The sequence below is a fragment of the Leptosomus discolor genome, chromosome 5 (assembly GCF_034619465.1).
Source record: "Leptosomus discolor isolate bLepDis1 chromosome 5, bLepDis1.hap2, whole genome shotgun sequence".
Taxonomy (NCBI): Eukaryota; Metazoa; Chordata; class Aves; order Leptosomiformes; family Leptosomidae; genus Leptosomus; species Leptosomus discolor.
In genome coordinates this window covers 26,193,288-26,220,275 of record NC_141395.1, presented here as the reverse complement: position 1 = coordinate 26,220,275, position 26,988 = coordinate 26,193,288, and the positions used below count along the sequence as shown (strand labels likewise).

At 37.2% G+C, this 26,988-nt stretch overlaps 1 protein-coding gene across 1 annotated transcript in view; it reads left to right on the top strand.

The window, feature by feature from the left end:
* The window catches only part of TTN (titin), a 236,887-nt gene that overhangs the window by 142,902 nt on the left and 66,997 nt on the right, over positions 1 to 26,988 (top strand). Inside the window, exons 188-238 of the mRNA XM_086465971.1 lie at positions 112 to 238; positions 358 to 624; positions 724 to 990; positions 1,497 to 1,763; positions 1,859 to 1,998; positions 2,973 to 3,099; positions 3,847 to 3,989; positions 6,300 to 6,423; positions 7,184 to 7,450; positions 7,589 to 7,686; positions 7,839 to 8,007; positions 8,100 to 8,366; positions 8,516 to 8,782; positions 8,875 to 9,153; positions 9,262 to 9,670; positions 9,773 to 9,897; positions 9,993 to 10,259; positions 10,861 to 11,130; positions 11,236 to 11,538; positions 11,660 to 11,962; positions 12,320 to 12,507; positions 12,595 to 12,709; positions 13,257 to 13,541; positions 13,833 to 13,984; positions 14,117 to 14,264; positions 14,396 to 14,573; positions 14,666 to 14,787; positions 14,886 to 15,173; positions 15,267 to 15,563; positions 15,687 to 15,873; positions 15,973 to 16,088; positions 16,186 to 16,485; positions 16,729 to 17,028; positions 17,121 to 17,226; positions 18,279 to 18,475; positions 18,580 to 18,885; positions 18,990 to 19,268; positions 19,705 to 20,004; positions 20,107 to 20,409; positions 20,507 to 20,881; positions 20,979 to 21,281; positions 21,768 to 22,067; positions 22,156 to 22,452; positions 22,552 to 22,836; positions 22,927 to 23,220; positions 23,621 to 23,920; positions 24,027 to 24,335; positions 24,427 to 24,617; positions 25,097 to 25,526; positions 26,032 to 26,340; positions 26,760 to 26,908. Coding sequence (XP_086322097.1) covers positions 112 to 238; positions 358 to 624; positions 724 to 990; positions 1,497 to 1,763; positions 1,859 to 1,998; positions 2,973 to 3,099; positions 3,847 to 3,989; positions 6,300 to 6,423; positions 7,184 to 7,450; positions 7,589 to 7,686; positions 7,839 to 8,007; positions 8,100 to 8,366; positions 8,516 to 8,782; positions 8,875 to 9,153; positions 9,262 to 9,670; positions 9,773 to 9,897; positions 9,993 to 10,259; positions 10,861 to 11,130; positions 11,236 to 11,538; positions 11,660 to 11,962; positions 12,320 to 12,507; positions 12,595 to 12,709; positions 13,257 to 13,541; positions 13,833 to 13,984; positions 14,117 to 14,264; positions 14,396 to 14,573; positions 14,666 to 14,787; positions 14,886 to 15,173; positions 15,267 to 15,563; positions 15,687 to 15,873; positions 15,973 to 16,088; positions 16,186 to 16,485; positions 16,729 to 17,028; positions 17,121 to 17,226; positions 18,279 to 18,475; positions 18,580 to 18,885; positions 18,990 to 19,268; positions 19,705 to 20,004; positions 20,107 to 20,409; positions 20,507 to 20,881; positions 20,979 to 21,281; positions 21,768 to 22,067; positions 22,156 to 22,452; positions 22,552 to 22,836; positions 22,927 to 23,220; positions 23,621 to 23,920; positions 24,027 to 24,335; positions 24,427 to 24,617; positions 25,097 to 25,526; positions 26,032 to 26,340; positions 26,760 to 26,908 — 12,195 coding nt within the window. The remainder of the gene's footprint in view (positions 1 to 111; positions 239 to 357; positions 625 to 723; positions 991 to 1,496; positions 1,764 to 1,858; positions 1,999 to 2,972; positions 3,100 to 3,846; positions 3,990 to 6,299; positions 6,424 to 7,183; positions 7,451 to 7,588; positions 7,687 to 7,838; positions 8,008 to 8,099; positions 8,367 to 8,515; positions 8,783 to 8,874; positions 9,154 to 9,261; positions 9,671 to 9,772; positions 9,898 to 9,992; positions 10,260 to 10,860; positions 11,131 to 11,235; positions 11,539 to 11,659; positions 11,963 to 12,319; positions 12,508 to 12,594; positions 12,710 to 13,256; positions 13,542 to 13,832; positions 13,985 to 14,116; positions 14,265 to 14,395; positions 14,574 to 14,665; positions 14,788 to 14,885; positions 15,174 to 15,266; positions 15,564 to 15,686; positions 15,874 to 15,972; positions 16,089 to 16,185; positions 16,486 to 16,728; positions 17,029 to 17,120; positions 17,227 to 18,278; positions 18,476 to 18,579; positions 18,886 to 18,989; positions 19,269 to 19,704; positions 20,005 to 20,106; positions 20,410 to 20,506; positions 20,882 to 20,978; positions 21,282 to 21,767; positions 22,068 to 22,155; positions 22,453 to 22,551; positions 22,837 to 22,926; positions 23,221 to 23,620; positions 23,921 to 24,026; positions 24,336 to 24,426; positions 24,618 to 25,096; positions 25,527 to 26,031; positions 26,341 to 26,759; positions 26,909 to 26,988) is intronic.

The following is a 26,988-nucleotide window of genomic DNA, read 5'->3' as shown; positions in this document are numbered from 1 at the left end:
TTTTTAGACCATAATTTACACTAGAAAATACATATTTAATAATAACGTCTTCTGAGTGCTTTCTTAGAATATTCATATTTGTTTGGGGGTGGTGTGTTTCTTTATTGCTAGGAGTGTGAAATCATTGAAGATGGGAAGAAGCATACTCTTGTCCTTCATAACTGCAAACTTGATATGACTGGAGAGGTGTCTTTCCAAGCTGCTAATGCTAAAAGTGCTGCTAATCTGAAAGTCAAAGGTACAGTCTGCATTTTGACAACATTTCCATGTGTATCTCAGGGCATTAGAACAAAACTAGCAGCAGAAAGTTCTATATGAACCTATCACTGAACCGAAAGTGCTCTTCTTTGCTTTCAGAATTGCCTCTCATATTTATCACTCCACTAAGTGATGTGAAGGTCTTTGAGAAGGATGAAGCCAAGTTTGAATGTGAGGTGTCCAGAGAACCCAAGACTTTCCGTTGGTTGAAAGGAACACAAGAGATCACTCCTGATGAAAGATTTGAAATTATTTCAGATGGAACAAAACATGCTCTCATTATTAAATCTGTTGCGTTTGAGGATGAAGCTAAATACATGTTTGAAGCTGAGGATAAGAGAACAAGTGCCAAGCTAATTATTGAAGGTTTGTCTGACTTTGCCTTTCTAGGAAGGATTTGCAGCATAGTCCTTGAATAGTTTTTATTGATAACATTATTGTTAATGAAATGTTATGTTGTTATAGGTATACGCCTGAAATTCATTAGTCCTCTCAAGGATGTAACAAAAAAGGAGAGAGAAACTGCAGTGTTCACTGTGGAACTCTCCCATGAAAATATCCCTGTTGTCTGGTTCAAGAATGACCAGCGATTACACACCAGCAAAGTGGTTTCAATGGCAGATGATGGCAAATTCCATACACTCACAATCAAAGATCTTACTATTGATGATACTTCTCAGATTAGAGTGGAAGCTATGGACAAATCCTCAGAAGCTAAACTCACTGTTCTTGGTAAGAATACCCAAAAGAATTTGCATTATGCATATTACAAGAAGAGTCTTATTAATGAAAAATGGTGATCAGAAAGTCTTGGGGTTGGTTTTGGTTTGCCTTGGTGTTTTTTTTTTGTTTTGGCCTAAATCTACATTGTGATTTTTGACAATTCTCCAATCTGTTTGTCTTACTTGGGTCTCCATTTCCCCATTCACAAAGGATAATTAAAGTAACTTTAACATTTTATGCAAGTGTTGTGAAATTAACTACTAGATACTTAAATGGTGCTCTGAAACTCCTAGAGCACCAAAACGATGTTGTCAGTAATATTAGTAATACACTGAATTCTTTCTTAGATATTTATTGTTCTCCCTTTTTGCAACAGGACTGTGTAATATTTATAAAGACTGTATTTAATCCTTCTTGCAGGCATAAACAAGAAATGTATTTTATGGTAAGAACTGATTGTCCTTTCTGAAAGACTAAAACTTCAGGCTGAAACATATCTTAACTTTGATTTGCAGAGGGAGACCCTTACTTCACTGGGAAGCTGCAGGATTACACTGCTGTAGAGAAAGATGAAGTAATCTTACAATGTGAAATCAGCAAAGCAGATGCCCCAGTGAAATGGATGAAGGATGGCAAACCAATTACTCCATCAAAGAATGTTGTTATTAAGGCTGATGGTAAAAAGAGAATCCTTATCCTCAAGAAAGCTTTGAAGAAAGACATTGGACAGTACACTTGTGACTGTGGTACTGATCAAACCTCTGCTAAACTCAATATAGAAGGTGTGGTTATTTTACTGGGCTGCTCTGTAGTAGAGATCTTTTGGGGTCTGTTAGAGACTGATAAGTCAATCACTTTTTTTTTTTTCCCCCTCCAGACCGGGATATTGAGATTATACGTCCACTATACAGTGTGGAGGTGATTGAGACAGAAACTGCCCGTTTTGATATTGAAATCTCTGAAAAAGGTGTCCATGGCAATTGGAAGCTAAAAGGAGAACCTTTGACTGAATCATCTGTAAGCAAATATTTCAGGATGTTTCCTACATGTATCTCAACAACTAATGGGGATGTTGTGTGAGGGATTGAGGGAAAAGAAGGTGGCTGCAGATGCTGAGTGAAATCTCTTTCTGCTTTCAATAAGGGTCCCTATAATAAAAATACTGGTTTTTTCATTAATAACTCTTAAAATGTAGTATAAACATAATCCAAAATATTATATAAATTAACTAAATAATAAATGATTTTACATAAAAAAGTACATTCTGTATTGCTAACCCCCAACAATCATGTATACAAAGTGCACAATCCTCATGGAATTCACTTAAATGTAACGGCATTTAAAAATACAAAACTTGGATTGTCTGTATTTATCTTTGGGTTTTGAGTTATGTTTGGTTTAAATAGATTTAGATCACATTTTCAAACTCTTTTCCATTACTATGACAGCTAAAATTTATTTTAAATGGTATAAGGCTTAATAAAATATTCTTCATTGCTTGCTGGAAGGATCTGGAAAATTAAGAAACAATACAATATCAACTGGTAATAATTTGGTAACTCTTTGATGTAACTACCAATGTGAACAGTACAGAAAGATCCGAATTTTCATGAAAAATCAGTGCCTGGATAAAAGCAAAACACCCTTCTCAAGGAATGGTCACAAGCTTAGTAACTACTAGTTCCCTTAGCCCTCTGACTGGTTTACATGTGGGTATATTGGCTAGTCAATGAGCACATGCAATTCACAATCACAAATGTGTTGCCTCTTTCCCTTTCTTTCTAAGAAGAAGCAGACCATATTAGGAAGAGACTTTGAAAGGAAAGGCCTATGAATGAAAGTTTATAAGGTATATTGCAGGTGGCAATGGGCCTAAGACTCGTGAATGGCGGAGGAGATAACAGGTGCATAGCATGAGGAGAAGTAGGGGCTCTTGTAGTGAGGAGTACAAAAAAAGATACTGAAAAATTGTTTCACTTCTCTTTTTCCAGGAATGTGAAATCAAAGAGGAAGGCAAAAAGCACTTCCTCACACTGTACAATGTGCGCTTGGATCAAGCTGGCGGAGTAGATTTCCAAGCAGCAAATGCCAAATCTGGTGCTCACCTCCGAGTGAAACGTAAGTATCTTTTAAACTGAAATTAATTAATTAAGTGAGAACAAGGTACTCATTGCCTTGTTGGAATAGATGGGCAAATCTCTATACTGTATTGAACCCACAGCAATTCTTTCCAGAACAGCAACTCAAGGATTAATTACTCAAGCCATCTTAACTTTTTAGTTAAGGAATGCCCTACATGGTTTTTAACTTCGTATATAGTTTGTTCATATAGAAGTAAAAATAAGAAGATGGCCTTGAAGGCTGCTTCATGGTTCGGCTTCATATGTTGTTAAGAAATGAAAGTATTACAAGCAAAGGCTTTACTACATTAAAGTATCATATTAATCTGAGAGGATGGGATCACAGTGATATATGGGGATAGGGTTAAGAGCTTGATGGACAGGGACAGACCACATGGTTGAAGACCACTTGTTTCCCACTCCAATCCTAGCCCTGGCTATTTTGGAAAACACATGCCTTATCTCACAAGAGGTATGCAAGGCTTGGCAGGGAGACAGATGCACAGCAACTTTCCTGCTGACCTTTTTCAATTTAAAGAAACATGCTCTGTAAATAGGAAATTTTAGGTGATCAACCCTCCCCCTAAAAACCCAGGGTGGCCTCTTCTATTTAGGGAATTTAAAGAGCAGCATTGCGATGTCTGTCTCTCTTGAGGGAAGACACCATGGAGATTAGTACATAGAGGCAGCAGCTCCCTGTTGGGTAGAAATGACTAATCTGAAATGATGTCTGCTCCTTACCAAGCTCGAGTAATTGGCTTGCTGAGACCCCTCAAGGATGTAACAGTGACTGCTGGGGAATCAGCAACCTTCGATTGCGAACTCTCTTATGAGGGAATCCCGGTAGAGTGGTTCTTGCAAGGAAAGAAACTGGAGTCCAGTGATAAGGTAAAGAAACTAAACTTTATTTTTCCTCATGTTTCCTCCTCCTTGCTCTCTTTCAGCTCTCTTCCCTTCTTTATTTCTCGTTTACTTTCTGCCGGTAGAAATACTAAGACACAGCAATACAGTAGTGCTGCTGTGCCAAATGATAAATCCTCACTAAACTAGATGTAGCATTTTTTCCCCAGAAATTATGGCATTCTGAAATACTACAACTATTTATGGTACAAAATGAAACTAAGCTTCCAAAATATCAATCATTACAAGAGTGATTTCATGTCTGATTCTGTTGGAGACAGTTACAGGGGTACTGAATGATCTTCGTTCAGGTTAATTGCAGTTACAGTAGGAGAGTTTTGAAAGGTGCTATCAGGAAATGCTTTTTTTTTCTCCTGAATGCCAAGTTGCAGTCCAATTCTACATATAAGGGGATTAAGAGGATTCAAATTCCATTTCAGGCATTTGTTCTGGCTCTCCAGATAACTTCCTGGGCAGATTTGCTTGTCAAGCACTTCTCACTAGCTATTTTTAACCCTTCATCAAGTGCTGGCTCTTAACTGTGGGATCTGAGCAGCCTGGAATGTGGTCAGTTTAATATTTAGAGTTAATGGTAGGGGAAATACATAAAGAAACATCAAGAAATACATTAAGAAACAAAAAATATAAACAGATATCACTGGTTTTAAGACTTCTTTTTCATGTACTAGGCCTAAGGGAAATAATGCAAATGAAAATACAAATTGGAAACCTCAGACAAAGCGAACTTTCAAGGCATTACATGACCTAGCAAAGTTTCAGAACCTGTAATAATACTGCTAATAATACCTTGGTACAGATTTTTTTTTCTTTTAAATACAATTTGTAGCATATTATTTTCAGGTTTTACTAGATCTTTCTGAGTATCACCAAATTTGCCCAAATAAAAACTATTTCATAAAAGAAAAAAAGAAAAATACTATAGAAATGGGAAAAGAAAACACATCATGGCAATAGGCAATGCCTGTTACAGTATTTAAGGACAGACAAAATTGAAACTCAGCAGATGAAACATAATAAATGAACATAATCACTTCTGATCCTAGGAATAAAAATGTGGAAAGATATTGATCAGTGTAGTGGCTTAATAGTTATTCCTTTCTGGCAAGAAAAGTATTATGTAATCAATAATTTGTTTACTGGAACATTATTTTGTTCTTATCTGTCTGAGCTATCATTTTAATTACACTTTTACTACTGTCTTCAAGAATCAGTCTAATGGTACAAGGTTTTCATTTCAGCTGTTTTTAATTCAAACCATTATTTATCTCTGTGGCTGGCTTTCAGCTGTACACATAAAACCTTTATTGAAGTGACTTCTTTGTTTATTTTTACTGCTTATCTTGGTCAGACATATATTTGGCTTCATCTCAATCTCAGATGAGCATTCACTAGAGATGGTTTTCAGGGACACAATGACCATTTGGGAGGGAGGACAGCCTCTTAACTCCTTCCTTTCCTCTGAAGCAAGAGGGACTGCCTTCTCAAAAGTTCCTTAATCTTCTGTGCTTCTTCCTTAGCTATTCCCCTTTATTTTTCTAAACTTCTGTAACTTCTCTAAAAATAAATGAACAGAATTTTTTAAGAGCTATGTTAAAATTTACAGTATGAATGAGTACCAGCCCTCTTAAGGGCTGCAATGCAGGATGTACACTTGAATCCCCCAGGTTCGCGCTTAGAGAAAGGAGATGTTTGTGTAGGAGTAGTCCAATTAAAATTCATGATTGCAAAGTAGTTTCAGCAATAGGTCAACACAGAAATCTTTTCTTTTAGGCAGATTTTTTACCAAAATTTAATAACAGAAAGTCAAATTGGCATTTAATAAACAGTGTATGAGGAGGTGCCAAACCTCTTTGTATCTCTTTAAAAGTTTTGCTTTAGATGTAGCCAGGTGTAATACCAACTTTTCCCCTTAAGTTTACTTATTTTGGTATTTATTAGTACCTGTTCAAAATAAATATGATCTCAAGTCAGTCTCATTTTGAACTTCGGTAGTAAACTTGGGTTTTGTAATACAAGGACACAAATGCCTTAAAACATGGGGAAACTTAAAATTACCATTTTTGTAAATGAAAGGACAAAACAGAAATGATTCTCAAAATCCTCTAAGCATTTTTGCATTGAGATATATACAGTATATATACAAGGAAACTATAAAAATTTCATGAGAAGTGAACAACCAAAATCCATAGATAAAAATAAATAGCAATGCCATTTCATTAATGTTTCTTAAATAACTGTTGTAGATACTTACAAAGCGTTTTTAATGTACTTTATAAGGTTGTGACACGTGCCGAAGGAAGAGTTCACACACTTATTCTTAGAGATGTCAAGTTAACAGATGCAGGAGAGGTATCACTGACAGCAAAAGATTTCAGAACTCAAGCAAATCTTTTCGTGAAAGGTAAGTTGGTCATTTTAATTAGACCATAGTGTTAATGGGCCATTCATGACTCATCCTGGAATAGCATGTTAATATACACCACATATCAAATTGGTAGGATCTTACATACAATATTGAACTGGTAGATTACTTTCCTGATTAGAAAAGCTACATACTTAAAATCTTTATGCTTCACAGAAGAGGTGAGGAAAGGGGGAAATGCTAGAAATGTGTCAGATGTGGGAGATTAATCAGTTCATTAGGATTTTCAGGGCTTCATTGCAGACTTGAATATTTAATTGGCCTCAAGATGACCTGGAAATACTGGCCTTTATAGCTCCCAAAGGCTTTTTCTGATACTATCAGTCAAGTGATATAACATTGACTGTGTACAATGTATATAATTCAAGGACAAATTAAAAAATCATTCCTTAAGTTCAGAGTATAACTTCAGAGTCACTGAGATCACATGGGTATAGTTCAGCTAAAGAAACTGAGTTGCAAGGCTTTGCGATGATTTGTGAGTAAAAACCACATGGACAAGGATATCATCCAGTCTAATCTTACAGAGGGCTGAAAATGAGAAAAGTAGCTGAATTAACTGAACATGTCTGAGCATTAAAAATAAAAAATAAAAGAAAACCTTCAGCAGAGATGTGTAAGAGCCTTTTTGATTATTCAATCAAGGAAAATTACTAAACAGTACGGGACAGTTCTGTATTAGCAGAGGTCTGGCTATAACTTTGATCTTTTCTAACAAAAACCCATCTGTTTCTTTTAGAACCCCCAGTTGAATTTACTAAACCACTTGAGGACCAGACTGTTGAAGAGGAGGCCACTGCAATACTGGAATGTGAAGTTTCCAGGGAAAATGCAAAAGTTAAATGGTTCAAAAATGGAGAAGAAATTCACAAAACAAAGAAGTATGATATCATTTCTGATGGCAGGGTCAGAAAACTCATTATCCATGGCTGCACACTGGATGATGCAAAAACATACACCTGTGATGCCAAGCATTTTAAGACATCGTGTTTTCTCAATGTAGAACGTAAGTCATTTACAATTTTCTACAAAATGTCTAAGTGCTACAAACTTCATGTACTAGTGTCTATGACTCACAATGTCAGCAGTTTATTCTTCTCTGATGAACATTTTTCCCTACTAAAAATTTTCTTTTCTCTTACAGCTATTCGTGTTGAGTTCCTGAAACCCCTAACTGACCTTGAAGTTAAAGAAAAAGAATCTGCTCGGTTTGAATGTGAAATTTCTCGCCCAGGTGTAAAGGTCAATAACAATACTTTTTAATCCGAGTAACTCCTTCAACTAGAGCTTTTTTTTAAATTGACAACTTTATTCTGTGTTACAAAAGAACACACAATTGAAATCTATGATGAGTATGTTAATATTGATAACAATGTTGATTTGTCCTAAAACAGGTGAAGTGGTTTAAGGATGGCATTGAAATTAAAAAAGGCAAAAAGTATGACATAATTTCCAAAGGTGCAGAACGCATTCTTGTTGTCAGTAAATGTGTCTTCGACGATGAAGCTGAATATGCCTGTGAAGCAAAAACAGCTCGAACCTCAGGCCTACTTACGGTGATAGGTAAGTACAGTGTTTCAGAATCTAACCCATGAACAAGAAAAAATGTTTTTCTGATGAAAGGCTTTAATCATCTTTCAAAATTCTTGTTGCAGAGGAAGAGGCTGTTTTCACAAAAAATCTTCCTAATCTTGAAGTAAATGAAAATGACACTGTAAAATTTATCTGTGAAGTTTCAAAGCCTAATGCTGAAGTTACTTGGTTTAAAGGAGATGAGGAGGTGCCTGATGGTGGTAGATTTGAACATATTTCTGATGGCCGAAAAAGAATTCTTCTCATACGTAATGCTCATCCTGAAGATGCTGGCAAATATACTTGCAAGCTCCCAAGCTCCAGTACAACAGGGACACTTACTGTACATGGTAAGACAGTTACTTTAGTTGCCTTGTTTTCTGGAAAAAAAAAATAAATCAAAAAATAAAAAATGAGTAAGAATTGCACAACTTTGTTTATTTGCTTCCTAAGTAAAAAATAAATAAAATCATATATAGCTACAAAAAATTTCTTTCAGAACTTGCAGCAGAATTTCTTACCAGACCACAAAATCTTGAGGTGCTCGAAGGAGACAAAGCTGAATTCGTCTGTTCAGTATCCAAAGAGGGAATTACAGTACAGTGGCTGAGGGGTGACACAGTCCTGGAGCCTGGTGATAAGTACAACATCATTTCAGATGGCAAAAAGAGAACACTCGTGGTTAAAGACTCTATTCTAGGAGATGCAGGGAAGTATACTGTCATGGTTGGTGAAGCTAAAGCTACAGCACGCTTAACAGTGATTGGTAAGTTTTATTTTCTCAATGTGCAGGTGTATATTTTGTTGCACTCCTTACACTACACGATGTTCTATTTCTTCTATTTTTCTCAATTTCAGAAAAACTCAGGATTATAACTCCCCTTAAGGACCAAGAAGTTAATGAGGGTCAAGAAATTATTTTCAACTGTGAAGTCAACAAAGAAGGTGCCAAAGAGAAGTGGTACAAAAATGATGAGGCAATATTTGATAGTGCGAAATACATTATTGTCCAGAAGGATTTAGTTTACACTCTCAGAATCAGAGATGCACAGTTGAAAGATCAAGCTACCTATAGCATCTCACTGTCAAACCAGAGAGGCGAACATGCCAAAAGCTCTGCTGCCTTAACAGTATTAGGTAAATAACTTTCACTGTATTACAAATATTTATCATCTTACATTCAATTTCACATCAGTATCATGAGGATGTGAATTAACCAGTCTGGGTTTTTTTTTGTCTTATCAGAGGAGGAACTCAGAATTGTTGAGCCCCTTGAAGACATTGAGACCATGGAAAAGAAAACTGTCACATTCTGGTGCAAAGTCAATCGCCTTAATGCAACCCTCAAATGGACAAAAAATGGTGAAGAGATCACATTCAACAAGCGCATTTTGTACAAAATTGATAAATACAAACACTCACTCATCATTAAAGACTGTGGGTTTATAGATGAAGGTGAATACACTGTTACTGCTGGACAAGACAAATCTGTTGCAGAGCTTCTCATCACAGAAGCACCAGCAGACTTCATTGAACATCTGCGGGACCAGACTGTCACTGAATTTGATGATGCTGTCTTTACATGCCAGCTTTCCAAAGAGAAAGCCAGTGTAAGATGGTACAGAAATGGAAGAGAAATCAAAGAAGGCAAAAAGTATGTACAGTTTATTACACTTGTTAATATGCTAAACATGCTTGCTTTACTTTCTTGCTTTGTCTGGAAATTAAATACTGCTTACTTTTATTCCCCATAAAGATACCAGTTTGAAAAGGATGGAAATCTGCACAGATTAATCATAAAAGACTGTAGACTAGATGATGAGTGTGAATATTCCTGTGGAGTAGACGACAGGAAATCTAGGGCAAGACTTTTTGTTGAAGGTATGTGTAAAATTGAATAAGATGTATTTCTTCATTATTTAGTAATAATGGAAACAATACACAAATAACACCAAATGAATTAACGCTTATTTCAGAAATCCCTGTTGAGATCATCCGACCACCACAAGATATTTATGAAGCTCCTGGTGCAGATGTCATCTTCATGGCCGAGTTGAACAAAGATGGTGTGGAGGTCAAGTGGTTGAGAAATAACATGATTATCGTCCAAGGTGACAAACATCAGATGATGAGTGAAGGAAAGGTCCACAGGCTGCAGGTGTGCGACATAAAGCCCCGTGACCAAGGGGAATACAGATTTATTGCCAAAGATAAGGAAGCTAGAGCTAAGCTTGAATTAGCTGGTAAGTTGCTTGCTTTGTATTCCTTTTATAAAATCTTAGATTAGTGAATTAACTATTTAGCTAATGATCTTTGTTCCTTCAAAAAGTTTAATTAAAATAAATACACAATCAGGCTGAGATGAGTGCAAATCTGTTAAGCTGTGAGAATTATAATCCAGGCAACAAACATTTTTTACTATACCATGCTGATCCTGTTGCTCGGGAAAATATAGGTCATTTTTCAGTGTCTATACCAAAGAGCGTGAACTGAGCTTAAAAGAGACAGAATCTTTTCATTAGGTCACTGTAGACCTAAAACATGAAAGTTATTTGGCCTACTCATTTCAGTCATGTAAGACATTAATTTGTAATTTGTTGGGTTTACAGGATCAGACCAATGAAATACATTAAATTAATGCTCAAAAAGCAACTCACTTTCCCTGATTTTATAGGAGGATGGAGTACAAACCAACCAGCCTGAGTTTCTTTCTCTGGAACAATCCAGTGAGGACATGAAGGATTTGCTTAAAATTCACACAACAGTTAGCTTCTTTGCTGACTACACAAATATATCAATATTTGTTCTATGTAAGTACTTACTTGTCATATTGATCTTCCTTAGCTGCACCTAGAATCAAGACTGGTGATCAAAACCTTGTGGTTGATGTTGGGAAGCCTTTAACTATGACTGTCCCATATGATGCTTATCCAAGAGCAGAAGCTGAATGGTTGAAAGGGGAGGAAAGTCTGCCCACAACAACTGTTGATACAACAACTGACTGCACTACCTTCAAAATTTATGAAGCAAAGAAATCAGATAAGGGAAGGTACAAGGTTGTACTTCGAAACAAACATGGTCAGGCAGAAGCATTCATCAATGTAGAGGTCATTGGTAAGTACTTCCATTGTTAAAACCTTGCTTACATTTATTAAAAAAAAAAAAAAAAAAGACAAAAAAAAGACACAATGCCCTAAAATGCTGTCATATCTTTGTTAGATGTTCCAGGTCCAGTTAGAAACTTAGAAGTCACTGAAACTTATGATGGTGAAGTTGGCCTAGCCTGGCAAGAACCAGAAAGTGATGGTGGCAGTAAAATAATAGGCTATGTCATTGAAAGACGTGATATCAAGCGTAAGACCTGGATTATGGTCACTGATCATGCTGAAAATTGTGAATACACTGTTACTGGACTTCAAAAAGGAGGAGTTGAGTACCTCTTCCGTGTTAGTGCGCGGAACAGAGTGGGCACTGGTGAACCAGTGGAAACAGAGAGACCTGTGGAAGCTAAAAGCAAATTTGGTGAGTAGAAGTTATGAAAATCTCGGTGTTTGGTGACAGCGTAAGAAAAGCAATACAAACTCTAACATTAGGCAAAAAATGCATATCTTGTTTTTCCTTTTTTCCCTAAAATAAAATGCAGATGTTCCTGGTCCTCCTCAAAATGTAGAAGTTACTGATGTGAACAGGTTTGGAGCTACACTTACCTGGGAACCACCTGAGTATGATGGAGGATCTCCAATAACTGGCTACATTATTGAACTGCGTAACAGAGCTTCCATCAAATGGGAGCCAACTATGACCACTGGAGCTGATGAATTGTCAGCTGTCCTGACCGATGTTGTGGAAAATGAAGAATATTTTTTCAGAGTAAGAGCTCAAAACATAGTTGGAGTTGGTAAACCAAGTCCTGCTACACGTGCAGTAAAAATTATGGACCCAATTGGTAAGTATGCGAGCACTGATTGTGATTGCATTATAAGACAGAGACATTTTGGCTGTTTATTTTCCTGCTGTGTGCAGGAAAGTTCAACTGAGAAACGTGTGCTGCAAATGCCATGTACAATTAGATTTTTCATACTTTCGTCCTTCAAACATATCAGGAGCACCTTGCTACCTTTTGGTTCAGTAAGAACTCCAAATATTTTTTCCCTGAAATTAGGATCCAACCTCAATTTAAAAAACTGGTTTAGAAAAAACTATGCAGAGGCTTTAAAAAAGGTACTATAAGATATAGACAGATGATATGCAGAGCCATACTCCTTTATCAATTGCAAAAATGTCCTTCTCAAATTATTTTCAGAGAGACCAAGTCCTCCCATTAATCTTGATCATTCAGATCAAACTAAGTCATCAGTGCAGCTCACATGGGAACCTCCTCTCAAAGATGGAGGAAGTCCAGTCTTAGGCTATATTGTTGAAAGGCAAGAAGAAGGAACAGACAAGTGGATTCGCTGTAACCCAAAACTGGTACCTGCTCTTACTTTTAAGGTAGGAAGTTCTGCTCACCAACAAAGTACTCCAAACATGTAGATCAACTTTAATATGAATTATTAAATGATTATTTGTGCTTTTTAGGTAACTGGATTGAAACCAGGATCCAGTTATTACTACAGAGTCTCAGCAGAAAATGCAGCTGGTGTATCTGACCCAGCAGAGGCTATCGGGCCGTTGACTGCAGATGATACTTTTGGTAAGTCATACGCTATTTATTAAAGACAATTAATCAGATAAGACATACAATTAAAGTATGTCTTGTGGGTAATATGTATATTTTTCACCAGATAACTGTGATGCTAACTAGTATAAAGGGCCTTCAACCTTTGAGATTCTGAGCTATTTCTCCTCCAGTATGAATTCTGCAGACAATTGGCTGTACTATTAGGCAGAGATCTATAAGGCTGCATGAAGAGCAAGGCATGACCTTTTGTCTCCTGACCTAGATTTGTGGAAGGTGGGAGGTAACAGAAGGAGGGAAAGGCAGAAAACACACCAAAAATAAATCATAACAATACAAAGTCTTTATATTAAAGGGTAAATTAGATCTCCTACTTGATAATGCTAAGCTGCCTTATCATCTCACATATTTCTTTAACCAGGAGAGGTAGGGAGTGATCAGCCGCAGCTAGGCCTACACAGCACCAACCTACAGGCTGAGACACAGTCAGAACAAAGATATCATTAGCCATATTCAGAACATCTGAAAATACTTCATCAAATCCATTTTCCACTTTTTCTAGTTGGACCTACAATGGACCTAAGTGCATTTAAAGATGGGTTGGAAGTTATTGTTCCAGAGCCAGTCAAGATCCGTGTTCCTATCACTGGTTACCCTGTGCCAACTGCCACATGGTCTTTTGGTGACCAAGTCTTAGAAGAGGGTGATCGTGTAACAATGAAGACCACTGCCTCCTTTGCAGAACTTGTAATTACTCCAAGTGAACGTCCAGACAAGGGAATTTATTCCTTAACATTAGAAAATCCTGTGTCATCTGTTTCAGGAGAAATTAATGTTAATGTCATTGGTAAGTGGACATGTATATAATCTAGCAATAACACTCCATATTTGCTTGCTAAAATCCAGTTAGGTTAATAATGTGAAATTGTACAACTTTCAGTAAACCAAGTATATTAAAGAGTAACTAAAAACTAGAAATCCATCCTCCAAAAGCATTCTTTTCTGGTTTTCAACATCCAACTTTGCTGTTTAACGAAAAATTACTATGAAGAGTAAGTCTTCTGACAGGTAGATTACATTGAGATCATCTGTCAAACTCTAATTACAAAATAATTAACACAATTTCTGTGATTTCTAGCTCGTCCAAGTGCACCAAGAGAACTTAAAGTTTTAGACATAATCAAGAACACAGTACAGCTGTCATGGGAACCTCCAGAAGACGATGGTGGAAGTCCAGTTACTGGCTATATAATTGAAAAACGTGAAGTAAGCAGGAAAACATGGAACAAAGTAAGTTCATTCTTTCTCATTTCAATTTCTATTTGCTATATTGTTTCCATATTTTGTTTCTTTGGAAATTTTGTGTCTTCTGCTCTTTGGAAATAAATTTTAGAAACACATTAGAGCCTTCCTTCTCTTTAGGTTATGGATCATGTTATTGACCAAGAGTTCACTGTACCTGACCTCGTTCAAGGAAAAGAGTATTTATTTAGAGTTTCTGCATGCAATAAATGTGGCCCAGGAGAACCTGCATATATTGATGAACCTGTAAATATGTCAACACCAGCAAGTGAGTCAATTTTCACATTGTTGCTGTTTTTCTGTTTCTGAAATCTTGCTGATTTTCTTCAAAATAAAATGCAACAAAATACATCCCTTAGACTAGTTTCTAAGACTCCATATGTTTTTAATTTTTAATAGCGGTGCCTGATCCACCAGAGAATGTTAAATGGAGAGATCCTACATCAAAAGGAATCTTCCTAACATGGGAGCCTCCCAAGTATGATGGTGGTGCCCGCATTAAGGGTTACCTAGTGGAAAAATCCCAACGTGGCACAGACAAGTGGGAGACATGCGGGGAACCTGTTGTTGAAACAAAGTAAGTAAGTTAACATCAGAAGGTATATCCGTTCAACTAACTGTGCCATCCTCACCACTTTAAATAAATGTTGGGGTTTTTTTAACAAACAGAATTGAAGTAACAAAACTCAAGGAAGGAGAGTGGTATGCATATCGGGTTAAGGCTTTGAACAGAATGGGAGCTAGCAAGCCAAGTAAGCCAACAGATGATATTCAGGCCATTGATGCAAAAGGTAATTACTTCAATCACTGAATCACAATAGCTGCTTTATTTTTATTAGTCTCTGAAATACCGTTTCTATAACAATGTTTTTATTCTCTCCTAAATCAGAGGCTCCAGAAATTTTCTTAGATGTGAAGCTTCTTGCTGGACTTACTGTGAAAGCTGGAACTAAAATTGAGCTGCCAGCTAAAGTAACTGGAAAGCCTGAGCCCCAGATTACTTGGACCAAGGCTGACAAAATTTTGAGACCTGACAACAGAATCACCATTGAAACGAAACCTAATCATTCTACAGTCACTGTTACAGACAGCAAGAGGAATGACAGCGGAACCTATATTATAGAAGCTGTAAATTCCAGTGGACGTGCTACTGCTGTTGTTGAAGTTAATGTTCTTGGTATGCTTGTATTTTATGTTGTTTATAAAAAACATTATTAATATACTGAGGTATGTAAGCAGAAAATTAACAATCACATCTTGTCATCTACAGATAAACCTGGTCCACCAGCTGCCTTTGATGTATCAGAAATCACAAATGAATCCTGCCTTCTGACATGGAATCCTCCACGAGATGATGGGGGTTCTAAAATTACCAACTATGTCCTTGAGAAAAGAGCTACAGACAGTGAAATATGGCACAAGTTGTCATCAACTATTAAGGATACAAAATTCAGAGCTACCAATTTAACTCCTCATAAAGAATACGTGTTCCGAGTCAGTGCCGAGAACATGTATGGTATCGGGGAGCCAGCACAGTGTAACCCCATCATTGCAAAATATTCATTTGGTTAGTTAATTAAATTAATGTCTTTTTTTTTTTTTTTTAATATTCTAACACATGAAAAAAACAAACATATGTGATGGGTTTGGTTTCTGTTTTGTTTTTTCTTAAATTTATTAATTTATACAGATCCACCAGGCCCTCCAACAGGTCTGAAGCCTATAGAGGTCACAAAAGACTCAGTCACCTTAACATGGAATGAACCAGATGAAGATGGTGGCAGCCCAATAACTGGCTACTGGGTTGAAAGATATGATCCTGAGCAGGATAAATGGATAAAATGCAATAAAATGCCAGTAAAAGATACAACATTCAAGTAAGACTATAGACAGCTTAGTATTACCAGAGAGAATAATGGATTGGACACGAGTTGATGTGTAGATTTGGTTTAATCAAACTTAATTTTTCTTTCCAGAGTTAAAGGTCTTACAAATAAGAAGAAATATAAGTTCCGTGTGTTGGCAGAGAATCTTGCAGGACCTGGAAAACCAAGCAAGGAAACAGAGCCAATCTTAGTGAAAGACCCAATTGGTATAATAAACACATTTTTATGGAGGTTTTTTAATTTAACAACAACAAAAAAGTTACTTGTTCTCAATCACATAATTAATATTGGACTCCTGTCTAGATCCACCATGGCCTCCTGGAAAGCCAACTGTGAAAGATGTTGGCAAGACGTCACTATTCCTGAACTGGACAAAACCAGAACATGATGGAGGGGCAAAGATCGAATCTTATGTCATTGAACTTTTAAAGACTGGAACAGACGAGTGGGTGAGAGTGGCTGAAGGAGTTCCCACAACCGAACACTTCCTCAAGGGACTTATGGAGAAACAAGAATATTCATTCCGTGTAAGAGCCGTGAACAAGGCTGGAGAGAGTGAGCCTAGCGAACCCAGTGACCCTGTGCTGTGCAAGGAGAGGCTCTGTGAGTATAGTTTCAGAACACGCTGCTACTGCAAATACTCTGTCTCTGTCTTTAAAAAAACCCTATGTCTGCCTGTTTCTGTAGACATCAAGTGAACTCTCAGAAGGCTTATGAAATACTAAAATCTGCCCTGCTTAAGCTAAGAAAATAAAAAGTTTTAGTAGTTTTGGTGTATTCCCTGTCTTCCAAGATCTTTGATGGGAAATACACTAACCTATTTCACCTTCTTTTTCTGTTTTACAGATCCTCCTTCACCACCTCGGTGGCTTGAGGTTATTAATATTACTAAAAACACTGCAGACCTTAAATGGACAGTACCAGAAAAAGATGGTGGTTCCCCAATTACCAACTACATTGTTGAAAAGAGAGATGTAAGGCGGAAAGGCTGGCAAACAGTTGATACAACAGTGAAGGATACCAAGTACACAGTGAGCCCACTGACTGAAGGCTCATTGTATGTGTTCCGTGTGGCTGCTGAAAATGCCATTGGACAGAGTGACTATTGTGAAATTGAAGATTCAGTGCTTGCTAAGGATACTTTCAGTAAGTTTCAGATTTGCTCACTGAGTGATCAATAGAATTAGCTCACGTGTAATGGATTCCTATTCTTCTAACGTGTGTATTTTTTTCTTTAGCAACCCCTGGGCCTCCATATGCTCTTACAATAGTTGAAGTGACAAAAGGTCATGTTGATTTGAAATGGGAACCACCTAAGAATGATGGTGGCAGACCGATTCAAAGGTAGGGTCGTTTTAAGTTTCTGTAGTGTTTTCTGCAAGTGAAAATCTTTTAATGAATGAAGACATTTATCTCAAAATGTTTAAATTTTAAATGGACACATTTTATACGAAAAAGAGGTGGATGGATGTAAAAGAGAAGCCATGTAGTCAAAGCAATTAAAGTTTGATTTTAGAATGTGTAAATTGTGCAAATATAAATAACCTAATATGCATGAACAATGAATGTGTGTCAACATCCTCAAAACAGCATCTAATCAAATCAGATTAAGGAGAACTGTATATAAAATATAAAAAACTTAATGCAGCCATAGCCTTCAGTTCCTTCAGGGGACACACCTACCAAGGAATATTGTTACATTTTCCTTCTGCCTTAGTTTCTCATTCAAACTGTATACACTCAGCCAAGATGAAGTCTCATCTCTTTTCTGTTCATTCTCCTCTTTATTAGATTTCTCAAACAGACTATTTTACTCCTTTTGGTTGCTTCTAACTTGTCCTTTTCTTTGGTTTCCAAAGTATCTGTCCCCTGAAATTCACCTTGAATGACAGTTAGACTCTTCATCTTCATATTTTCACTCTTCTCCTTCCCAATCACAGTAAGCATATCTTAAACAAAATGACAACTACAGAGATCTGCCTGAAGCAACATAAGTCACTTAATTCACATTACTTTCCCATAGCCTATCATAGTCAGAATTTTGACACAGATAATATCTACAAATATTCTTGGTGAACCGACCATTGAGATCCAAACTAGCAAAGATACAAGTATAGCTTGGAGGTTCTTTTAGTTGTCTAGCTCTCTAAAACCTGAGAACACAGCAGAAGTTCAGGAATCGGCTTTCAGAATCGGGTCTGTCAGTAATGTCAGCCCCGTTATGTCCAAGACCTACTAGGACTAAGAGGCTGATGTGTGAAGTAAAGTCCATTGAATCTGTCACGGATGACTCCTACTTTTTCATTGGCCAAATTATTCTATTATTATTTATTTAGCAAGGAGTCTGGAATGTTCATGTTTCAAGTGCTTGATGGTATTTTCCCCAATTTATTCAGATATGTTATTGAGAAGAAAGAAAAACTAGCCACTCGCTGGGTAAAAGCTGGCAAGACACCTGGTCCAGATTGCAATTTCAGAGTGACTGATGTCATTGAAGGTACAGATGTACAGTTCCAGGTTCGTGCAGAAAATGAAGCTGGCTGTGGTCATCCCAGTGAACCAACCGACCTTATTCATATCGAAGATCCAACAAGTAAGTAGTAATATAATATACACTGCATGGATTATGGAAGCCATGTGCTATGTAAAACAGATATTCTGGGAGAAAAGTGACACAATGCTTTTCCATTCCTGCAGGCCCTCCTTCACCTCCTCAGGATTTACATGTCACAGACGCAGGTCGAAACCACATTTGCATTGCATGGAAACCACCTGAGAAGAACGGCGGAAGCCCTATTATTGGGTATAATGTTGAGATGTGCGAGGCAGGAACAGAAAAATGGATGCGAATCAATTCTCGTCCAATAAAAGATCTAAAATGTAAAGTGGAGGAAGGTGTTGTTCCAGACAAGGAATATGTGCTGAGAGTCAGAGCTGTCAATGCTGTTGGAGCTAGTGAGCCATCAGACATCTCAGAAAAAGTTGTTGCCAAGGACCCAGACTGTAAGAATAGATTCCTTTTTTTTTTTTTTTTTTTCCAGATCTGCACAACTGAAAAAGGAATGGTGTTTGGCAACTTTATAGTAATATTATAATTACTTTTACAGGTAATCCAACCATTGACCTAAAAACTCGTGACATTGTTGTTGTTAAAGGACAGAAATTAAGTATCCCTATACCCTTCAGAGCTGTTCCATCTCCAACTATAACATGGCACAAAGATGGCAAAGAGTTGAAAGCTGGTGACAGAACAACAATGAAGAGTGACTACACCTCTGCATTGCTTGAAGTCATAGACAGTGTTCATGCTGATGCTGGTGTTTATACTATCACACTGGAGAACAAGCTGGCATCAACAACTGGCTCAGTCAACGTCAAAGTCATAGGTAACTAGGCTTCTTCCATTCTGAGAAATCGTCACTTAAGCCCTGCAGCTGACAGAAGAATGGACTAGAGAAAACCCTTTACTTCCATGTGGAGGGATCACTTCAACTCAGGCACATGTAGATTGCCATAAAGACACTAATATTACAAAATCCCACAAAAAAAACCACTTTGCCCTGAGCTGGTCTAACTAGACAGTGGTCGCTCAAAGCCCAAATATTATGAATAGTCATCATATCAGTGTAGAAAAGCCTGTAAGAATTCTGAATATTTTTCACCTTTAGGAATATAAATTCATATATATATGCTGTATAGACAACATTTGTGGGTTTTGACTGCTTTCTGTAAAGTGGAGAAATGCAATATAATTTCATATTTGTAGGAATACAGTTTCCTATCTATTTAGTTAACTAATTTTATTATACTTGTTTAAAATAGGTCCACCTGGACAGTGTAAAGACATTAAGGCAAGCGAAGTAACTAAGAATTCTTGCAAAGTATCCTGGGAACCTCCAGACTTTGATGGTGGTACTCCTATTCTGCATTATGTTCTGGAACGCAGAGAAGCTGGTCGTAGAACATATATCCCAGTCATGTCTGGTGAAAATAAGCTTTCATGGCAAGTCAAAGATCTTATCCCAAACAGTGAATATTACTTCCGTGTTAAAGCTGTCAATAAGATTGGAGGAGGTGAATATCTTGAACTAAGAAATCCAGTCATTGCAGAAGACCCAAAACGTAAGGGTTTTTTACTACTAAATAATCTAGCAAATTGAATTTTAACTAAAACCTTCATACTTTCTTTTCTCATACGATCTCTCTTTTGCTGCTCTTCCACAGAGCCTCCAGATCCTCCTGTTGACCTTGAGGTCCATAATCCAACATCAAAATCAGTAACACTTACATGGAAACCACCCCTGTATGACGGTGGCAGCAAGATTATGGGCTATATAATAGAAAAGCTCGCTAAAGGCAAGGAGAGGTGGGAGAGATGCAATGACTATCTGGTACCCCTATTAACATACCCAGTGAAAGGTCTTGAGGAAGGAAAGGAGTATCAGTTTCGTGTTCGTGCTGAGAATGCTGCTGGCATCAGTGAGCCTTCTCGGATTACTCCTTTCGTGAAAGCTGTGGATCCTACTGGTATGAATTGACCACTTGATTGTTTGTAGTAGTTGCCATACATCCTCAAACACATTGGAATATTCTACTCTCCATTTATCATTCTGTGTTATTACAGAGGCTCCAAAAGTCTTCCTTGCTGCAAACCTACAGTCTGGCCTTGAGGTGAAGAGAGGTGATGAGATCGTACTTGAGGCCCATATTTCAGGGTCACCTTATCCATCTATCACTTGGCTGAGGAATGATGAAGTTGTCAGACCAGAGGAAATCAAAAAGAGAGTAACAACATATACAAGGAAGAAGAAGGGTGAAGCTGAAGAAGAGAAACCTTTCCAGCTTTCACTGCCAGAACGTATGAGTATTGACAACCATAAAGAAGGAGAGTCTGTACTATCAATCCGTGACTCCATCAGAGCTGACCATGGCACATTTACAATTAAAGTGGAAAATGATCACGGTGTTGCAAAAGCCTCATGTGAAGTCAATGTGTTAGGTATGTAATGAATGTCCTCAAAAACACCTAGTTGTTCAGAGTATTGAGCAGGAAGTGCACAAGAGGAGTACTCATCATTTTCTTGCTTTACTAACAGATACACCTGGGCCTCCAGTGAACTTTGTATTTGAAGATGTGAGGAAAAATTCTGTCATTTGCAAGTGGGAGCCTCCCCTTGATGATGGTGGAAGTGAAATCCTAAACTATGTACTGGAAAAGAAAGACAATACAAAAGCTGAAATGGGCTGGATCACTGTCAGTTCAACACTCAGGCATTGCAAATTCCATGTAACAAAACTGATTGAAGGAAAAGAATACCTCTTCCGTGTATTTGCTGAAAATAGAGTTGGATCAGGGCCACCATGTGTTTCAAAACCAATGATAGCGAAAGATCCTTTCTGTAAGTTTTAATTTTTAAATACAGTCTTTTAAGAAAACCAGTGTAAAACTACACAGACTCTTAGAACACTCAGCCTCAACTATATGAATGCTTCCCAGAAGAAGCTTGAGCAATGTAATTATTATTTATTAATTATTATTTATCACACATTTTAAGCTGTTGAAACAAAGGGAGATATTGAAAACATTCTGATTTCAATAGTAAAGAAATAAGAATGACAATCACTGTTATAGAACTGTACACTTCAACACTTAACAACTGAATAGTCACATTCTCTGTGTTCAGTAGAGTAATATTCTTACCAAAAAAGAGAACTACTGCAAGTTTGATTACTGATTGCAGTTAGGACTCAAAGATTCTAAGAAAGAGAGTAGAACTATGAATAGCTTAATATTAGTCATTTCTCATATATTAGTTCTCTCTTAGCTTTGAGTAAGCTCTGAAGAAGACAGCAATGATGACAAAATTACAATTCATTTTTTTCAGCTCCACCAGATCCACCTAACAAGCCTGATGTGCAAGATGTTACCAGCAACAGTATGTTGGTTAAATGGAATGAACCAAAAGACAATGGCAGCCCAATCATAGGGTATTGGATTGAAAAACGTGAAATTAATAGTACTCATTGGGCTCGGGTCAACAGGAACCTTGTGAATGCTCTGGAAATAAAAGTTGAAGGACTGTTAGAAGGATTAACCTACATCTTTAGAGTATGTGCTGAAAATGCAGCTGGCCCTGGTAAATTTAGTCCACCGTCAGATCCAAAAACTGCACAGGACCCAATAAGTAAGTAGCTTAGCAGAAGCTAATAGCAGACAGGTGACAGACTAGGATTCAGAGCCTTTAACTTTGATTTACACCTATTTATTTATAGTGCCACCTGGTCCACCGATTCCAAGGGTTGCTGATACAAGCTCAACTTCTATTGAGTTAGAATGGGAACCTCCTGCGTATAATGGTGGTGGAGATATCACTGGTTACCACGTATACAAGCAATTGGTGGGAGTAAAAGAATGGTCACGTTGCACAGAGAAACCCATTAAGGTTCGACAGTATACTGTTAAAGAAGTCAGAGAAGGTGCAGACTATAAACTCCGTGTTACTGCACTTAATGCTGCTGGTGAAGGACCACCTGGTGAAACTGAACCCACAACAGTTGCAGAACCTAAAGGTATTTCAATTGTATTATTTTCAAGAAATGTCCGGCTGCTTAAAAGGTGTTTTTTAATCTCTCCCTTGAACTAATGAACTATTTTCCTCTCTCCTGCAGAGCCTCCCACTGTTGAGCTGGATGTTTCTGTCAAAGCAGGCATTCAGATCATGGCTGGGCAAACTATTAAAATTCCTGCTACTGTGACAGGACGTCCTACTCCCACCATTGCATGGGCTGTGGAGGAGGGTGAATTAGACAAAGATCGAGTTGTTATTGAAAATGTTGGCACAAAATCTGAGTTAACCATTAAGAATGCATTGAGAAAAGACCATGGAAGATATGTAATTACTGCTACCAATAGCAGTGGTTCCAAATCTGCAGGAACCAGAGTAGAAGTATTTGGTAAGAAAAATATTTTCTGAAATCAATTGACCATTTCCTTTGGTGAGATAATCTTTGGGCTTTATCCCACTTTTTTATTTTGTTTTTCAGATGTTCCTGGGCCAGTCCTTGACTTAAAGCCAGTGGTCACAAACAGAAAGATGTGTTTGCTTAACTGGTCTGATCCTGAAGATGATGGTGGCAGTGATATCATAGGCTTCATTGTTGAACGGAAGGATGCCAAAATGCATACATGGAGGCTAGCTATAGACACAGAGAGATCTAAATGTGATATTACAGGTCTAGTTGAAGGGCAGGAATATAAATTCCGTGTTAGTGCCAAGAACAAGTTTGGTACTGGTCCACCTGTTGAAATAGGACCCATTCTTGCAGTTGATCCATTAGGTAAGATGACTAATTTTATGGAGGGTTTTTTTTAACAATTTTTAATTAGAGGTTAATAAACCAGAATTGTTGTGGATTGCTTTCTATACAGAAAGTGTATTTCCTTTTCTACTATCTGAATAAGGCATCAGCCTTAGATTAATTACTGCAGTCAGATCTCTGAATCCGTTCTGTAAAACTACTGTGGTTCTTTATGTAGTAAAATAACTGATGTCTACTGAGACACTATTTGTTGCTTTTTTATCCACATATATGAGAAACCATGTACCATCCATAACCGTATTCAAATACTTTGCATACAAAGGATATGTCTTTAAAAAAACTGAGCGACTGTATTTATATGATTAAAAATTCTCTAATTTTTAATGGTTTTATCATTTTGATTTAACTGTGCTAATAGGTCCTCCAACAGCACCTGAGAGGTTCATGTACACAGAGAGGACGAAGTCAACCATTACGCTTGATTGGAAGCCTCCACGTAATGATGGTGGCAGTCCTGTCTTAGGATATATTGTTGAGAAGAGGAGACATGATTCAAAAGACTATGAAAGAGTTAATGCAAGGCTCTGTCCAACAACATCTCTTCTCGTTGAAAACCTTGATGAACTTCACATGTATGAATTCCGTGTCAAAGCTGTCAATGCTATTGGAGAAAGTGAACCATCATTGCCCCTCAATGTAGTTATACAAGATGATGAAGGTATATCTGCATCAAAGAATTCCATATAAATACCTCCCGAACACTGCAAGGCAATTTCTCTGTTCCACCTCCATCTTTACTCTGTCATTCTTCTTCTTGTTTTCAGTACCTCCAACTGTTACATTACGCTTGGCTGTGAGAGGAGATACTATCAAAGTGAAGGCAGGAGAACCAGTTAATATTCCTGCCGATGTGACAGGTCTGCCAATGCCAAAGATTGAATGGGACAAGAACGAAGTTTTAGTTGACCAAACATCCAGTGCACTTAAGATAACCAAGGAAGAAGTATCTAGAAGTGAGGCAAAAACTGAACTTATCCTGCCTGTGGCAGTGAGGGATGATAAAGGCACTTATACTGTGAGAGCTTCCAATCGTCTTGGTACTGCATTTCGCAATGTGCATGTTGAAGTCTATGGTAAGGATGAGACATTTTAATAAAATGACAGTTAAAAAAATGCTTTTGTCTTTTTCTTGATGCAATTCTATGCTCTATTGCTTTCATACAGATCGTCCTTCTCCACCAAGAAATCTTGCTGTTTCTGATATTAAAGCAGAATCATGCTACTTAACATGGGATGCACCTCTTGATAATGGTGGTAGTGAAATTACCCATTACATTATCGAGAAACGTGATGCTAGTAGGAAGAAATCTGAGTGGGAAGAAGTCTCCAAAAGTGCTGTTGAGAGAAGATTTGGGGTACTTTATAAAATATATTTATTATGTACTTTAGTATGCATAAAAAATAACAATAGTACACATCTAATGAAAACTGCTACTTGCATAGATAGTACTCATGCTCCATTTAGACTCCAGAATTACTGGATGAATGTTGCCATCTATGTATGAGTGTTTTCCTCATATGACAAAACAAAAGAAATTGTTCTCTCTTGCTACTTAATCGCAGCTGAGTTTAGAAGACATCTTCCTTTCCACTTCCCAGCATTATTCACACCTTTACCAACCACAGAAACAAACACGATGATACTTTTATTTATGTTTGGTCCTACGGACATGAAATAAGAATATCCCTAGGGTATTACATATAGCTGTATAGTACATAAACATAGTTATGTCAATGAGATTTCAAGACAGAATTTAAAGTGAAAACCACTCCATAACTTCAAATAAGTTTACTCTGAAAGTAGCCAAGTATTGATGTAAATCTTGTTTTTCAGGTATGGAATCTTGCAACAAATGAAAAATATCAATTTAGAGTCCGGGCCGTAAACAAATATGGAATAAGCGATGAATGCCTCTCAGAAAAAGTTGTTATTAAGGATCCCTATGGCCTTCCTGGACCTCCTGGAAAGCCAAAAATTTTAGATCGCACTAGATCATCAATGCTGGTGACTTGGGAGCCTCCTTTGAATGACGGTGGCAGCCCAATAACTGGCTATTGGTTGGAGAAGAGAGAGGTGGGAGGTGTCTACTGGTCACGTGTTAACAGGGCTCCAGTAACAAAACCATCAGTAAAAGGTCTACAGTACAATGTGCTTCGTTTGGCTGAAGGTGTTGAATACCAGTTTAGAGTTATGGCTGAAAATCTTGCTGGAATTGGCCCTCCTAGTGAACCATCAGATCCTGCCTTAGCAGCAGATCCCATATGTAAGTGTATAATTTATATGACTATTTTAAGGACTATATCACACCAGAAACAAAATGCACTAGTATTATTTATATTGAATTTAGTGCAATTAATTCAATGCTTTGTTTTCACTAAACCAAAAAGAATGTATTGACAAAAAGTAGTTTCCTGATTTGCTGGTTTGCACTGTATTAAAAATAATTAGCTTTAATTTAAAATTTTACCTATTTTATGAACTTCAATTGTGATTATACCAATGCAAACATTGCCAAATAAACTTGAGTCCAGAATTAGATTTTTATATTATTTTTTTCTTTTTTGTTAGAGTTCAATCTTTATGCCTTGTACCTTAAGTATCCCTTAATAATATATGTAATATATGAAATTAATATACATGTTCTAGGATTATGCACCCTATATACGTCAAAAGAAAGTGAAAATACTTGCTTTCTTCTAGAAACTATTCAGAAAAATACAGGCAAACACTAACTCTCAGGTAATTTTTACTTGCTCTTGTTTTACAAGTTGTGCCTGGTCCACCATCTTGCCCAGAGGTCAAAGACAAAACCAAATCATCTGTAGCTCTTGCGTGGAAGCCTCCACAAAAGGATGGTGGCAGTCCTATAAAAGGATATATTGTTGAAATGCAAGATGAAGGTAGTACTGACTGGAAGAAGGTGAATGAAGGAGACAAACTCTTTCCTACTTGTGAATGTGTTATTCCCAACTTGAAAGAGCTCAGAAAATACCGATTTAGGGTGAAAGCTGTAAATGCTGCTGGAGAATCAGAACCAAGTCCTGCAACATCAGACATACCTATCCAAGATATTCTAGGTAAGTGTTCTGGGAATTAATTTAGTTATTTATATCTAAGCGCCACATACTGCTATAAATGTTCAAGCAGCATGCCAAGCAAGTCAAAGTCAAAACAGAACAAAGTCAAAACAATTATGCATATATGTAACAAAAGATTGGCACACATTTTTAAAAGTGTCGTGCTGACCATTACAGGGGCAGGATCTGTTAGAAAACTGATGAACACCTCCAGTCATACTAAGGCAACAATGTGTATTTTATGAAGAAACTACTACAACAAATTTTTCTATTAATGTACTTCCTAGCTTCCTTTTTGCACACCCAACCTTTCTCACATAAACATGCATTCTGCATGCTTGTATGGGGTTTTAGCTCAGTGCTGACAGAAATTTATTTTCAATAGTTCTTAAAATTTATATATTAAAACATATTTGCAGAAGAACCAGAAATCTTCCTTGATATTGGAGCACAGGATTTCCTCTCTTGTCGTGCTGGTACAACAATTAAAATCCCAGCTGTTATCAAGGGTCGTCCAGTTCCAAAAACATTTTGGGAGTTTGAAGGAAAAGCAAAGACAACAGCAAAGGTTAGTAAAAGAAAAAGCTTTTTTCTACATGTGTTTCTAGACATTTAAGCCTATCCCCTTTTATATGTACATTATTTCCC